The following is a 16,455-nucleotide window of genomic DNA, read 5'->3' as shown; positions in this document are numbered from 1 at the left end:
TAAAGTATTTCCATAGAGAAAAGAATTTTAAAACCCACATTTTCCAGAAAAGCCAATAACCATACACATAATTAAACATAGAATCAACAACACGTTTTGGTAGAAAAATTTAAACCATGACACAAGGTGATTATCTGGATATTATTATTACAAAGAAGTTAAATATGCAAGCTTGGCTGTAAAAGATCAGGCTAAGCCACTTAGGTAAAAATCTATCTGTGATGTCATCGTTTCCAAGAAGTGCCATAGAAGTCAAAGAGTTAAACATTGCTCTGTGCCTTTTTTTTCCTTGTAATTCTAGAAATGTTGTATAGAGAAGTTCATCAACTCATGTAGACAAATCACACCAGGGGGCAAAAACTGAACTGGCATTTCCACATTTTATAAATTCAGAAATGAATGAGAAATCATAGTGGTACTATATTTAAAGCAAATATCAGCGCATCTTATACAAGAAAGGTGTCTTACAATAATGTTTCCATTGGTACATTATAATTTTTCAGTTTGTATTTCTAAAATGGGGGGGTCTATGATGTAATATCAAAAAACAGAGAACTGACATAAAAAGCCAAATATAAAGATATAAAAGACAACAGTAACATTCAACAGTCCACAGATACAAGGCCATCTGGACAGGAACCTGAAACCAGCAAGACGCCGTCCACCGCAATCTCTCCGGTTTTGCCCTTGCCACGTTCTGCTTCAAAAATGATCTAATAATGGAGAGGGAATAAAAAATGACTTCAAAATATTCAAAACAATGATAGAATCAAACTATTTAATAGCTATTCAAGAGGACTAAACTTGTGTCCCTATTGTATAGAAACAGGCTTTGACATTGAATTTATAGTAATACATTGTATTTTCCCAATGCCAGGTATCCACACTGAGTGAACTGTGTTCAGAGAAAATAGAGTCACTGCAACATCTAAAAGAATCTGGAAAGCCCCATAAAGCCAAGAAGGGTAAGGTTTAAGAGGAAATTTTGGAATTCCCATTTAAAGAAAAAAAAAAAAGCAAAAATAAAAGGATATGGTTTTCTTTTCAAAAACTAGGCTAGAAGAAATTTAATATTCCTCGTGAACATCTAACGCAAAACTATATAATTGAAAGGGAATTATTTTGATATATTCAGATTTTAGTAGTTTGTAGTAGTATAGTTACTTTTCTTAAAATATTGGTTTATATATTCAGAAATTATCTGGAATGTCATTGTCTTCTGTTTTATACTAGGCTATAATTATTTTTATCTAAGACATTTAGTAATAATCAAAAGAGAAGCAAACTTCTTTATATTTTAGAAATTTCTAATATAGAGAGAAGAGAGGATGAATACTAAAAAAATTGATCTTCAAATTGGACGCAAAACAGGGGTGACTCATTTAACAAAATTAAGGACATACAATGACTCTTTTATATGCGTCCATTCATCCAAAAATATTTCCGAAGAAACATTATTAAAATAAATATTTGCTGAATGAATGTTTCTAAGTTTCTTCAATATTGTAATGTTTTAATAAAACTAACATGAACTATTTTTTTATCAGGAAAAAACACCAACATACTTTAAATTCAATAATTATGAGAAAAAATTATAGCTACAATTTATGGAGCACCTATTAAATACCATTCACCATAAGGAGAAGTAATAAAGAGGGGAATACGCCTAGTGGGCTCTTTAATTCTCAATATCAGAGAGAAGCAGATTGAAAGCACAGCAAAAGGATTCTGATTCAAAGAGGACTGAGGTTACCCTGGAACAAAAAGTTTAGAGAGAAAAGAATAACATGACACACACACACATATTCTATCAAAATGAATTCAACAGTATCATCTGCATACTGTGGTCATAAATAGATTAAAATATATATTCATGTGGCAAGTAAAATGCAAAATATGGAAGCACTCATGTTATGGGGGGCAATGATTATCAATCTGTACTTCTTTTCAATAAAGTGATTTCCCTTTGTCTTTTCTAAACTTTTTTTTAAAGTAAATTCAAACTTACAACAAATTGGTCTTTTAAAGAAAGATCCTTAAGAATCATGTGTACAACAATGCCATCACACAACTATTCACCATCCCCCAAAGCATCTTTTTTTTTTTTTGAGAAAGATTAGCCCTGAGCTAACATCCGCTGCCAATCCTCCTCTTTTTGCTGAGGAAGACTGGCCCTGAGCTAACATCCATGCCCATCTTCCTCTATTTTTTATACGTGGGACGTCTGCCACAGCATGGCTTGACAAACGGTGCGTATGTCTGCACCCGGGATCTGAACTGGCGAACCCTGGGCCACAGAAGCTGAACGTGCAAACTTAACTGCTGCGCTACCAGGCTGGCCCCACAAAGCACTTCTTTTCTGCTTCATAAATAATCACAGAGGAGTTTTCAATGTGGCAGAAATGAAGCGATTTTAGACTTGCTATCACCACTGTGTCCCACTTTCCCCGGCTCTTCAAAGAGACGAGGGGAAGCCTCAGAGGGACAAATGGGGGCAAAGAGAGACAGTGACTGTCCACTGCCTGGGCTGTTCTCTGTTGCTTTTAAGCTCCCTGGCTTCATTTTCTTGAGAAGCACTGGAGACAAGCCACCACTGAGCAACAAGTGATAGCACAACTGGGTATAGAAATTTCTTCCTCCCCTAGTCTCTTCTCAGGAAGCAACTGCTTTCAGGAAGATGTTCCTTTTAGGTAACTTTAAACAGTAGTGAGCCAAAGAGCAGACCCCTCACAGCAGCTGCAATGGGTGGGATAATGCAGGTGGGCATGTCTAGATCTTGGGCTATGGTGGCTCCTCCATCACCAAAATCCCTGACTGATACTCTCAGATAGCTAAAAGTCAGGGTAATTAATTGACATTCTAACTTGCATTTGTTTTTCACTGCATTTTTGCCTACCGTGGTACCAAAAAATTAGGCAGGCTTCTTATCCTCTCTTTTCTCAAGGATATTTTGGCATATAACAATCGAAAGCAGACTTTTCTACGAGACAATCCCCTTCCTGATGTTTCGTCCCCACAAGCTTAACCTCCATGAGGAGACTATGCCAGTAGAAGGTGGAGGAAGTGCCTGTGAGGGATACAAGCAGAAGCAGTGAGGGGGGAAAAGCGAGATTCTCCAGCCTAGGAAGCGACCCCACTGTCTCTCCCTGGCAGAACTCTAGATGGAAAATGGTTGCCTTAACTTCCTCTGGAGGATGGATTCTCAGCAACAAGACTCCAGCCTCAGTGAAGGTTTCTGTGTCCTGGCCTGGCACGGAAGTTGAAGAGATGAGTGACTTGAAGAGCCACAAGGGTGCAGAAAATGTGCGCATCCATGGATGAAGTGAAGATGTTCCACCCTCTCTTAATATCTGTGCTACTTTTAGCCTTTCAGAAGCTCAGGCACCCTAGGGAGGGGGGCTCTCCCTCAACCCTGCATGAGCAAATAGCTGAGACTGAACTTTCCACCCAGCCTAATGGCATGAGGCTTTGGATTCAGATATAATTTGATTTAGAGAAAGCAATGTGACTTATTTTATATACCTGAGTTTATGGAGTTAAGAGTCACACCTACTACAAATATCCACGGTCAATATGACATTGATAAACTGGAATGCATGCCTCAGCCTGGATTATTCAGCTTCCCTACCCTCCAATATGCCCCACCAAGGTTTGCCCTAGTATTGAAAAAGTCCAGGGCACAGGCACGTGCCTTAGGCCCCTGCTGGGCCCGAGCATCCCTCTAACAGAGCAGTGATGTGGTACAGTGTCATTGCTGGGCAGGTTCTTTGGGGGCATGTTTTCAAAAATGAGCATTTAAAAAAAATCACTGTTTTGATGGCATACACCCCCCTCAAGCCACCATGTTAAATAAAATATTTCTCCGTATATAAATTCAGTAAATATGGAGGTAATTATAAATGCTGTGTAGAGGCATATTTCAACTCTCCAACAGGAATGTCAACCATATATAGCACAACTCAACATCACAATCCCTAAACCATGCTACAAATACAACAATGTAAATATGTGGATTGGATTTGTATTGATTCAAATAAATTGCAATGAGGATAAACTAGAATTAATGTGCTTGTCAGCACTAAACAAGCCCTGGAAGAAGGAAAAACGGTTAGGAAGTTCATTAACTACGGCCCAACATACACTTTTATCTATAGTCATGTCTTAGGATGTATTTTAAATAAGATGTTCTGCTTTGATTCAAGTGTGATAAGTGAATAGAAAGATGTTGAATTTAACATCTGACTAGGGATCAGGGTTTTTGGTCTGACGCCTATTACCAAGAAAGAGGATTTTACTTATGTTAAGTAATATATTATCTTTCACAAACAAAGTATAAATGGAATCTCAATTCATGGCTCTACTAATTGTTCGTCCTCTTGTCACCAGTGGTTGGTATTCAGCTCTTCATGTACCTCCTTCTAGCTTTCACTCTATCTTTTCCCTTCCCACCTTGAACAAACTTTTCACAAGGGCCCATAGTAGCTGCCTCCAGGGCTCTGCTCCCTTCCCTCCTCATTGCTCCATAGTGTGGCCTTTCCCCTCTCCTCCAAAGAAACAACTCCTGCAGAAGTCACTAGCCACCTCCTGATGGTCAAACTTGATAGACTCTTTGCTATTTTTATCCTATTTGTTCTTTCTGAGCATTTCATCCCATAGATCAACTTCCTCTTAAAACTCTTTTCCCTCTTCCTTTATTAAACCCACTGTGCAGTAAAGGATGAAGTCAGCAGGTCTGAGTTGTCCAAACCCTGCACATTCCAAAGAAACGTTTGGCCCTTACTGGTCCCTGGAAGATACCTGCTAAGTCCTTGGATTATCCTACCTCTAAAGAGTGTCTTTAACTTGGTATATATTTTTCCATTTAGTCATGTCCCATCCACAAGGCATCTGTGATCTTATAAGGAAAATAAAGCTTGTATACAAATAGCTATGATGTAAGATAAGAAAAATGGAAAGTACAAATTGTAACACGTGAAATTGAGGGAGAGAGAATACTCTAGAGAGTGAGAGGTGACCAGTGTAGGATTTGACACACCTGAAATGGAGGAGGGGAAAGGTTAAAGAAGACGGGCGCCTGGGAGAAAGGAAGCTCAGCCAGGGCACAGGAAAAAAAAAAAAAAGAGTGTCTTTGGCCATGTCAGATCATTTATGCTAACCATGTGACTTATGGTGGGGGCTTTAGGTCACACAGTATCAGCCTGACCTCTGGAGAAGCAAGAGATTGAGTAACTAAGGTCATCCATGTGGGCAATCATGCAGGCAGACTGACCCCCAATAAAAACCCTGAACACCAAGGCTTGGGTGAGCTTCCCTGGTGGGCAATCCTCTGTGCGTGTTGTCACTCATAATTGCTGAGAGAATTAAGAGCTGTTTATATGACTCTACAGGGAGAGGAAACTATAAGCTTGTGCCCAGGCTCTCCTGGACTCTGCCCTATGTGCCTTTTCCCTCGGCTGATCTTAATCTCTATCCTTTCACTGTAACAAACTGTAATCATGAATATAACAGCTTTTCTGAATTCTTTGAATCCTTCTAGGGAATCATGGAACCTGAGGGTGGTCTTGAGGATCCCAGACAACAGCCACTCTCAGTTCAGTTCAAAAAGCATTTAAAAAATGACCTTCTAGCTTCCTTTCATTGTGGTAAGTGCTGGGCATAGAACAAATGAGCAAGATGTTCTTTTACACGTTATGGAATTTATCTCCTGGTTCAGAAGGAAGTTGGTGAGAGGAGCCTGCCACACCACAGACCATTTCCATAGAATGTGATATGCTTACACCTGACAAATATTATCATTAATTGTGCTGATTAATTGCCTCACCTATTTTGCTCCAGAATGTAAGTGTTTTAAGTATGGGGGAATAGTCTTATTCATCTTTGTAGCTCCAGTGCCTAGGTACTTCAGTAAGTGTTTTGTTTTGTTTGTTAAATCACTGAAAATGCAAGTATCTAGTTTAACACTGTTTTTCCACTTACAGTTTTGGTAGCATCGATCCCTTGATACAACTGAATTTTCCCCATCTTCCACTTTTCATCCTCACTCCTGGTCTCCTCCCATGCCAGGGCATTGTTACTGTTTTTCACAAACACTCGAAGTTTCCCTACTTTGTCTCCAGCCAGCCGGTAATGAAAAAGCAAACAGAAGTTGCTTTGGGGCTGCAGGTCGGGGAGGAGAAGTTTCAACCGGCCAACGTCCTTCTTATGGCCTGCCAGGGCTGGAACTGCCATATAGTAGCCAACAGCTTTAAGAGAAGAAAAACGCACAGTCAATGAGGCCACTGTAAAGGGTTTGGCTATAGTGTATAAAATAACTATAAAAAATGAATGATAGTCTCATACAGGGAAAGCTGATGTCCTTTTCATTTTGAACATAGGAACAAAATTTTCATGCTAAAATGTATTTTAGGGATCACAAAGCTGAAATCCTTTGTTGTATAGAGAAGGAAACTGAGGGTCAGAGATGCTGAGGAATTTGTCCACATTCACAAAGCTTGGTAGCAGCAGATATGGGGTAAGAATCTATTAAATGGTCTTTTAGCACTGCAGGTAATTTGCAGCTGATGGAGAACTGGTGCTCCAGAATTTTCCACCTTGGTTGTTTGAACTTTGGAATGAGTTAATGATGTGTATGACAGCCAGCTCCTTAGGTATGTCTACAGTGTGGTATTTAATTCACAACATGCATGAATTTGTACTAATGGTTTCATGGAGTTCAACCACCATGTGTAACATATCACTCCCAGTTCTGATTTAGGACGCAGGAACACATCTCCTTCTATTTCTAAGTACCCATCTTCTAAGTATCTTTTAACCATTGGAGACAACATTTGCTCATCTCCAATCTTCTGGTTGTGCCTTTGATTAACTTGGGCAAAAACTCTCGTGCAGTGGGGTCTGAAGAAGTTGATGAGAAGGAGGAACTCCTGTAGAAGCTGGGAGGAAGACACCGGGGGTGAGGTGGCATCTTCTGCTGGTGTAATTCCTGGACATGCTTGCAGGACGCAGGTTGACAATGCCTTAATTTTCTACTGGACCCAGAGACTTCCCAGTCTTCTTCCCCCAGTCTTTTAACATTATTAGTCAGCTGATAATGTTGTCAGATTCAGCAAATAAAAATCCAGGATGCCCAGTGGAGTTTGAATTTCACATAAGCAGTGTGTTTGAGATATACTAAAAACCATTCATTGCTCATCTGAAATTTAGACAGCCTAGACTTTATCTGGCAACTCTACCAGCTACAATCTCTCTTCTGTGACCCACTGTGGCAGGTTCCCCTTCTCTCTCAGCTAAAGCCCACTGTAATCTGTCCTTGGGATTTGATCCTTCTAATAATGCTGATTCATCCCATGTTTCTTTTTTATATTTAATGCTGTAGGGAAAGATAAGCCCACCAAGAAATCTCATGGAGGTGCAGGAGGGGAGGGAGTATGATTTGAGTGATGCAAAAGCTGAGAACCCCAGAGTCATTTGTGAAGTGGGCGTTTGTAAATAGGGGACTTCCCATTGGTGGAAAACTCAACTAAAGACATTGCTGACTGTGGGAGAGGTCGAGATCCTGGGATAACCTATGGGCTCCCAGTGTGAGATAGCTCTGGTAGACATACATCTGGAGATGCTATGATGGAAGAAAGGAGAAACTCAGGTTAGTTATCAACAAGATAGCTTCTCCAAAGATGTACTGTCTCTGGTCTGGTTAAACTTGCCACGTGCTTGCTCTGAATCTTTAGCAAGAGTCCCATTCATACAACTTTGCTGTGTGGGATGTACCCCTCCACCCTAATCCCAAGTTCTAAAAGGAATTTTTATTAGGGGATATCCAGGTTTCCTGATTGCAGGTGAGGGTTTGAAAGAAAAGATCTTGGGCCAGCCTGGTGGCACAGTGGTTAAGTTCGCACATTGTGCTTCAGCGGTCCGGGGTTCAACAGTTCGGATCCCAGGTGCGGACATGGCACTGCTTGGCAAGCTATGCTGTGGTAGGCGTCCCACATATAAAGTAGAGGAAGATGGGCACGGATGTTAGCTCAGGGCCAGTCTTCCTCAGCAAAAAGGGGAGGATTGGCAGCAGATGTTAGCTCAGGGCTAATCTTCCTCAAAAAAAGGTAAAAGAAAAGATCTCAGGGAGGAATTAGTCTAGAGGAAGGATCTAGAAGAAGGATCTTTTAACTGAGGGCTGAGCCTATATATCCCCAAATAAATAATTTGATTGGTAAGGAACTGGAGTCCCTGAAGGTGTAACAGTTGTCTCTAATTATATAGTCAGCCTTGGGAGACAGGGATTCAATTTATGCTCCAAATGGGATCTGCCAGCTAAACGCTCTGCCCAAAAGGAAAGCTAGGGTCCATCAATAGTGTTTAAGTAGGCAGCTCAGAGCTGAGGGTGAGAAAAATCCAAAGTTAAGTGGAAAGAAATCCTCAAGCAACAGAAGGGAAAGTCCAGTCCAGGAGTCCAGGTTGCTGATTTGATGCTCATTATGGTTTTTTTTTGAAGAAGATTAGCCTTGAACTAACTATTGCCAATCCTCCTCTTTTTGCTGAGGAAGACTGGCCCTGAGCTAACATCCACGCCCATCTTCCTCTACTTTATACATGAGACGCCTACCACAGCATGGCTTTTGCCAAGCGGTGCCATGTCCGCACCCGGGATCCGAACCGGCAAACCCCGGGGCTGCTGAGAAGCGGAACGTGCAAACTTAACTGATGCGCCACTGGGCCAGCCCCAACTCATTATGGTTTTGATGCTTTGAGGGGTGACTCCACTAAAACTCCAGGTTTAGATAGAAGTCATATTTCCTTTCAAGATTTATCCCCCCCCAAACAAAACAAAAACTACAGAGCACCATTGCTAGGAAATAGGGGAAAAGGATCAACTTCTTTCTACCTTCTCCCCAATACTCTTAAACCTTATATGATTTCCAACATCTCTCTCTCAGCAGCAGGAGAGTGAATATAGATGAGGTCTGCTGGAGCATCCTTGTGGGGGTAGGTGGGTGGGAGTGGGATTAAGGAGGAGAATATATGCTGAACCAAATTAGTCATTCATCAGGGGAGACTTCGGAAGGTCTAAAAGTTTCCAACCATGACAAACAACCCTGACCTAACAAGCGATAGGAATAACAACCCTCCCACCGTTGGAGAGCTTTCTTTACCTGTGCCGTATCACGGAACATGAGATAGTGAAATCTAAATACCATTATCTCGATCAGCAGGATTCCAGTCAAAATCATCTTCTACATCCTGTTTCCAGTCACAGACCCCATGGTCAAAGCTGCAGTCAACTGAGACATTTAAATCTGCTAAGAAAAAGAGTGCATTTCATAATCGTTAAGAGCATTAGAAAAACGTCTAACCTTTGGAGCTTTGGAAGGCAATGCCATGTTTTCAGTAGCTGTTGAGAGTTTAGCTAAGCTACTCCATGGTATTGGTGCATCCATTGTGTTCAGCCGAGCAGCTGAGAGACCTCATAGTAGCGCCTGCAGAGTCACAAGTAAATGTAAGTTCCTGCTATGACTTCTCCAACAGCCCTTGTAATAAACAGTCTCCCCTGCTTCCGAGGGCCTTCCCTTGTGTGCTCCTTAGATATAAGACCCGCCTCTAGGCTTCCCCAAACCCCGATCCTTTTTGGTTTGAATTAACAATCCAGCCTAGCCAGGGAACCCCAAAGTGCTCCACAAACAGACCCTAATAAAAGTGTGGGCCCCAGGTCCTGCCTCTTTCTGTGTAAGCACCCTGCCATGCCCTCTCCATGTGGCCCCTCAAGGCACGCCATGTACTTCCTCCAGGACTCTGAGTAATAAACTTCTCTATTTCAATTCCTTCTGTGGTCTTTTGTTGAACCACCCAGTACTCGGCTGGCTCTACTTAACAAACGTTAATTTAATAAAATCCTCACAATCGTATGGAGTAAGGGCCAGCTAGTACGAGTTTTGAACCAGTGCCTCTGGTTACTTTTATGGAGATCAGGGGTCAGCAAACTAACATCCTGGCCGCTGTTTTTGTAAATAAAGTTTTATTGAAACACTTCACACCCATTCATTTACATATTGCCTACGGCTGCTTTTAAGCTACAATGACAGAGTTGAGGAGTTACAACAGACACTGTATGGGTTTGCAAAGCTTAAAATATTTATGATCTGGTCTTTCACAGAAAAAAGTTTTCTTTTTTAAAGATTGGCACCTGAGCTAACATCTGTTGCCAAGCTTCTTTTTTGTTCTGTTTTTTCTTCTTCTCCCCAAAGCACCCCAGTACATAGTTGTATATTCTAGCTGTAGGTACTTCCGGTTGTACTATGTGGGACGCTGCCTCATCATGGCTTGATGAGCAGTGCTAGGTCCGTGCCCAGGATCCAAACTGGTGAAACCCTGGGCTGTCGAAGCGGAGCGTGTGAACTCAACCACTCAGCACAGGGCCGGCCCCCAGAAAAAAGTCTTTTGACCCCTGATGTAGATAACAGAAACTACCACTGGGAAAGAGGGGGAAGTTTGAGATACTCCTGTTTATAACCAATGCCAGCTTCTGGCTCTGATTTTGGAGCTTTGGCAGTTCATGCTGAGGAATAAAGGAACGGCAAAAAAGGGGAAAAAAAGCTCAAGAGAGAAGCAGGAGCAGCTGGTTGTTGACTTGTTACAATTTGCAAAATATTTTCACATACATTACATCACTTGATTTGATTATCACAAAAATTCTACAGTCAGACCCATTTTCAGGAAAGTAAAACTGAGGGTCATAAGTGATTTGTCCAAGTCCTGCAGACACTGAGTGCTGGAACTGGACCTGAATCCTAAATCAGACTGACATCCGGGGCTGTCCATGCTGCCCAGTTCCTAAGCCAGCACTGACACCCTGCCTCTTTCCTCACTTTCCTTCCATCTTAACCCCTATTCTTCCCTATTGCAGTGAAGATATTTTATTTCTAGTCTCAGTTTTAAAATTAAAAGATGCCAAGTAATACTTGCTTCCAGTCTTCAGTATTCTTCAATGAGTGCTATTGCTAGTTGGAGAAGTTGAGGTTACCAGCCCACAAACAGTGCAACATAAACTTTTCAGTTGGTTTTAACTGTGGTGGCACATTTGTCCCAACCCCTGCCCCCCTTTCCTCAACATGCAGGATACTGGGAATGTCAACTGGGACAATGGAATAGCATACAGCTAATGACTCCTTAAGGAGATAAAACTCAAGGCTTTGGGCTCATGAGCACCATACTTCATTTGTATAGAACTTTATGGTTTGCAAAGTGTTTTCAAATACATCCTCTGATTGAATGCATACAACCCCTGAAACAGATGCTGTTGGGGCTGCACCAATATCTGTCAGCACTTATATTCCCTAGCAGACACATGGCTTTCCACTGCAAACACCCACCACTCTCTGCATGAGGGTATTCTCTGGCTGGAGCATGCTTGGCCTAAGCCAGGCAGAGCAGAATACCAGGGAGCTCTGTCCCTGGGAGAGCCCTCCACCAGTGACGGACAGGAGTTGGTGGATGGAGACCTCCTTTTCTTTGCCTATGGGTAGGAACACTAAGTACTGGAATTGGACACGGACCTGAAGTCAGATTGGAATCCAGGTTCTCTTCAGTCTTGCAGGGTGTCCAACTGGGATGGAAGTCCAGCTGCCACAGTGGTGCCCCTCCCTGCTTTTACGGCAGGCCAGGAGCGCCAGGGAATTAGCACCCTCCTGGGAGCAGCCTTCAACCAATGTCAGATGGGAGTTAGCGTAGAAATACCTTAACTCCCTTGCCCCTCCATGAGGGCAATCCTGAGCCGCGTGTTCACCACTGGCTCCCAGAGTTCCCCAATGGGATCGAGCTCCAGTTGCCCACAGTGGAAACTTGCTTGATACCACACCCGTTATGGCCTCCTTCTCTTCGTCGTCTCACTTCCCGACTCCCCAACCACTGTTTCCTGGGATAAACCACATAAATCACTTGCACTCAAATTCTTGTCTCAGGGTCTGGTTCTGAGGAACCCAGCCTAAGACAGCACCTTAGAGAGGAGTGTTGGTCTTATTCCAACTTTACACATGAAAGCAATGAGGCATCACGAGTCTATTGACTTGCCCAAGGCAAACAGCAAGTGGCAGAGTCGGGGTGCCCACCTGAGTCTTCTAATTGAGACTGAGTGCTCCAGGACAACTTATTCAAGGACCTTTGAAATCACAGAGTCATATGTTCTTAGGCAAAATTGTCAACTTTCTGTGTTTCACTAAGGATCATGGAAGAAAATAAAGTAAGAGACCTGGTCAGTTTGGGGATCCAAAGAGGAGTCAAATAATTTATTAATGTCACTTAGCAAGTGTAAAGCAGAGCTGGGGCAGAAGTTCTGAGCACTTGGAGAATGTAGCTTATCCCCTGAGCTATGAAACATCTTCTTCCTAACCAGGAAAATGGGCAATAAGATGTTTGATGCAGAGAAATAAAAATAGACCACTTAGGAGAAATATGGAGGAAAACAAGATGCCTGTAGGAGCTGGGTCATAGGTCACTAGCCTTTGGAGAGTTTTTAGTACAAGCTTCTCAGATTAAATTTGGAGAACTGAACTAGAGAGGTATTTTCTTGATGGTGGAGATTGTCCTATAAACCAAAGGGATAGAATTGGAGAATGTACTCATGGTGTAAACACAAAAGGGAATTAAATTAGCACAAGCTTAGAACATGTATAGTGGTAAGTGAAAGAGAGTTTGAAAAGGAAAGAGAAGATCAAGCCATTCATATGTACACCAAGTGAAAGGGATAAATATTTAAGTGGGCTTTTCCCTGATGCCTGTGTAGAGCTGCCACATACAATTTGTCATGGGTAGTGAAAGTGCTAAATGAACTCAGAGGAACTAGGGATCATGCCTAAGACGTTCCAGGTTATGAGACTTTGATAGATTGATCACAAAAATGGTCCCAATTTTTACCCCTCCCTGTATTCATGTTCTTCACAACATAACTTTGCAGCGCCTTCCCTAACTCTTAAATCTGGGCAGGCCTTGTGACTTGCCTTGGCCAATAGAATATGGCAGAAGTAATGTGCCAGTTCTGGGCCTAGACCTCAAAAGGCCCATGTGTCTATGCTCTCTTTTTTGGAACCCTGCCACCGCATCATGAGAATAAGCTTGGCTAGCCTGTTGGAGGATGAAAGACCACATGAGTCAGCCCACTTGTCCCAACGGAGGCCCCAGGCCTGTGAGAGAGCACAGCAAAGATCAGCAAAGTCACCAAACAGGCCCACAGCTGACTGCAGACACATGAGTGAGCCCCACCCAGACCAGCTCAGATCAGCAGACCTGGCCAGCCAACCCATAGACTCATAAGCAAAGATAAATATTTATTGCTGTAGGTCATTGAGGGTCTATGATTATTTATTACACAGCATTATTGCAGCAATAAGTAACTGACACAGGCACTTTGGGCCAGATTTTAGTACATGGTGATTTTCAGGTTGTAGGCTCTCGGGTATTGGAGTTGAAGCAAACAAGCCATTTTCTCCCATCTCCATACATACAAGCAGCCTCAACTCTTTACTCTAGGTGTCAGGTGAGAGTTGTGGAGAGAAGACAATAGCCTTACTATATTGTAATCCATTGGTACTAATCACATAAAGACCTACTATTTTCATACTGGCACTGTGTGTCATGATGTAATGATTGTTCCCTTGGTCTTTAGGAATGAAGCAATGACTCATAAACAATCATCTCATCCTATGAAGAAATGAAAACAACATGGGACTCTGTGAGAGAGCATAAACTTAGCAGAAAGCGTTGTTTACCTTTATGTTCCAATCTGGATGTTACAGCTTTTCCTTGGGTCAGAACCAGACCAAATTCACCAGCTTCATTCACCTTAGGGGCTAATAAAGAACACTTGGTCAGTTAAGAAAAACCCAAAAATCTCACATGCTAAGAAGGAATGAGTGGGGGCTGGCCCTGTGGCCGAGTGGTTAAGTTCGCGCACTCCGCTGCTGGCGGCCCAGTGTTTCGTTAGTTCGAATCCTGGGCGCGGACATGGCACTGCTCATCAGACCACGCTGAGGCAGCGTCCCACATGCCACAACTAGAAGAACCCACAACGAAGAATACACAACTATGTACCGGGGGGCGTTGGGGAGAAAAAGGAAAAAATAAAATCTTTAAAAGAAAAAAAAAAAAAAAAAAAAAGAAGGAATGAGTGACAGACTGAGCAAAGAGGGTTTGAGCATGTATTCTACTTACAGAACGTTAGAGCAGTTTCCCTACCTTTTGCGAAGCATTCATGTTGGTTCCAGTTTCCTCATCTAGAGCATGTTTGTCCAAAGGTTCCCCCAGCTGACCTAAGCAGCTACACTAGGAACACGTCCCTTCTAAGCAGGTTTTGGAAACATACTTTCTTAAGATTTTTCATCCTCTATTAAGGGAGATGTCATTGGTATGCTAGTTCTTGGATAGGTGGGCCTGTGTCTATTCTCATTTGGCTAAATCCAACAAGCATGGAGCCAAGAACAGACAAGGCAAAATACAGAAGGAGCAGCAGATGATTTTGGTCTGGTTCTGGAGAGAATGAAATGGAAAGTCTCAGAGTGGGGGGATCCAGGGTGGGTTAATAGGGAAACTGTCCTGGAGAGGCTGAGACTTACGGTGGCTTCTGCACAGCAACCACTGAAAAGGGCAGTTCTCTGGTTCATGTAGAAAACTTAAGCTTAAGCGCTACTATAGAATTTTCCTCCCTACAATTGTCCATTTTGGCGTTTTTAATCATAACCACACAACTGTGAAATCCTCTTTTCATTGAGTGGGACTGTAAAAAGTGCCTTCAAGAAGTCAAAAGGTAGACCTTGGCAGATCCACCTGGGGAGGGTCTCTCTGGTTTGGGGGCGCACTTCATGGAAAGCTGGCAAGCCAGACAACTGTGCTTGCAGGACAGGCAGGCTTACTTGGCTGGGAGTGGAAAGAGTGTCTGTCTGCATCAAACAGGAAACCTCCCAGGTAAGGGGAAAGGACTTGCCCTCCTTGTTTCCCACAGCAGCAAATTTGATTTCGTATCTGCAGAAGATGTAAGTTTCTAGACCTTATGGAGAACCCTGCTTCTTATGACTTAGAGCCGAACCCATCTACTTAAGGCACAAAACCTCTTTTCTTATTCTTTCATTTGCCAGGAGAAACCACAATTCATTTTTCATAAAATGTATTAAAAAACAAAAGTGATACTCACAAAACACATCTCCTCGAAGGCTTTGCTCCTGCTCCACATGGTTCTTCAGGGCTTTCTCATCTCTTTTCTCTTCCTCCAGCTCTTCTTTCTTTCTCTCTTCATTCTTTTCTTTATCTCCATCAGGGTTCCCATCTCTGGAAACACTCTCTTCAGAGTTGAAGGGCTGCAAGTTAACCTTAGGGGTGGGAGTCCCAGAAGGTTCTGTGATGCCATTTTTAATTTTTACCTTCTTTTTCATGCTGTTTTTGTGAGCAAGCAACTTCTTGATTCTGTCTTTGATGGTACCAGGTGCTCTGAGGACTTCCTTCACAGAATTTTCAGGGATAACTGAAACAAACAATAACGGGCGAGAAGTTCCACATTGGCTGATGATTAGATCACTCACAAAAAATGGAGCATGTAGAGTGTTAAAGTGCAGTAAACGAATGCTTTCAGAACCAACTCAGATGAAGCTCTCCCACTTGATATTTTAGGAAGAACTATTTTTGCATCTGTTTTAAGCAGTTCCAAGGTTCCGGTAGTATCTTAATTACCTAGTGCGAGAGGACACACTTTTGTTTTGCTTCAGGGACTACTATAATGCAGTACCTGCTCCTACCAAGTTGGGCTACAGATCCCAAAGTGCTGGATTTTCCAGAGTCCTCTAACATTTCTGCTTCCATGCTGGTATTCTCCAAAGCTAATATTGTCCAGGTACTCCTATAGATTTGTCCAAATTTGATGTTCAAAGACTACAGCTATAGCATTAGCCTGAACCATATAAATTGCCAATAATGGGCCATTGTGACCTACAAAAATGATGATTTATGGTTCAATGTATACCTATCTAATTTTTCTTCCCTGTTCTCTCTCCCCTTTGAATTTCTTCACCTCAATCAACTACCTAAAGCTAAATGATTGTATTTATTCAATATTTATAGAGAGGCTTCTATATTTACTGTTTTATTCATGTCCTATTTCTCACTACTGGATTAAATCGCTTTTAAAAATGTACCTCTGGGTTGATTCCTCATACCCCACAATGGATCAGTGACCCTTGGGGGAAAATGTTAGTGTAGAAGAATTCAAGAGATGGAAAAAATGTTATTTAGCCCAACATCTGTGTTTTGTAGATGAGGGAACTGCGTGATGTTAAGTGAGGTGCCCAAAGTCACTCAGCTTGGCAGGGGCAGAGCTAGGATTTCAGGGTAAAGCAGATGAATGACTCTTTTTCCAGTCCTATTTCCATGACAGGTTTATTTCTGCTTTAGGGTTAAGGGTTACTTTTCTAGAGACTGGTTCAAATT

General features: G+C 42.2%; 1 protein-coding gene across 9 annotated transcripts in view; it reads right to left on the bottom strand.

Moving 5' to 3' along the window:
• Positions 1–361: 361 nt before the first annotated feature.
• Positions 362–16,455, bottom strand: part of EGFL6 (EGF like domain multiple 6) — a 94,421-nt gene continuing 78,327 nt past the window's right edge. For 6 of the 9 annotated variants that reach the window (XM_023633337.2, XM_070256922.1, XM_070256921.1 and 3 more), the window contains 5 exons: positions 15,170–15,496; positions 13,752–13,832; positions 9,189–9,293; positions 5,977–6,242; positions 362–713 (listed from right to left, as the gene is read on the bottom strand). In XM_023633337.2, the coding sequence (XP_023489105.2) occupies positions 603–713; positions 5,977–6,242; positions 9,189–9,293; positions 13,752–13,832; positions 15,170–15,496 (890 nt within the window). In that variant the 3' untranslated portion in view covers positions 362–602. The remainder of the gene's footprint in view (positions 714–5,976; positions 6,243–9,188; positions 9,294–13,751; positions 13,833–15,169; positions 15,497–16,455) is intronic. The other 3 variants (XM_070256917.1, XM_070256923.1, XM_014728760.3) reach the window with 1 other exon arrangement.

This window comes from Equus caballus, chromosome X (genome assembly GCF_041296265.1).
Source record: "Equus caballus isolate H_3958 breed thoroughbred chromosome X, TB-T2T, whole genome shotgun sequence".
NCBI lineage: Eukaryota > Metazoa > Chordata > Mammalia > Perissodactyla > Equidae > Equus > Equus caballus.
This window is presented reverse-complemented; position numbering and strand designations above follow the sequence as displayed.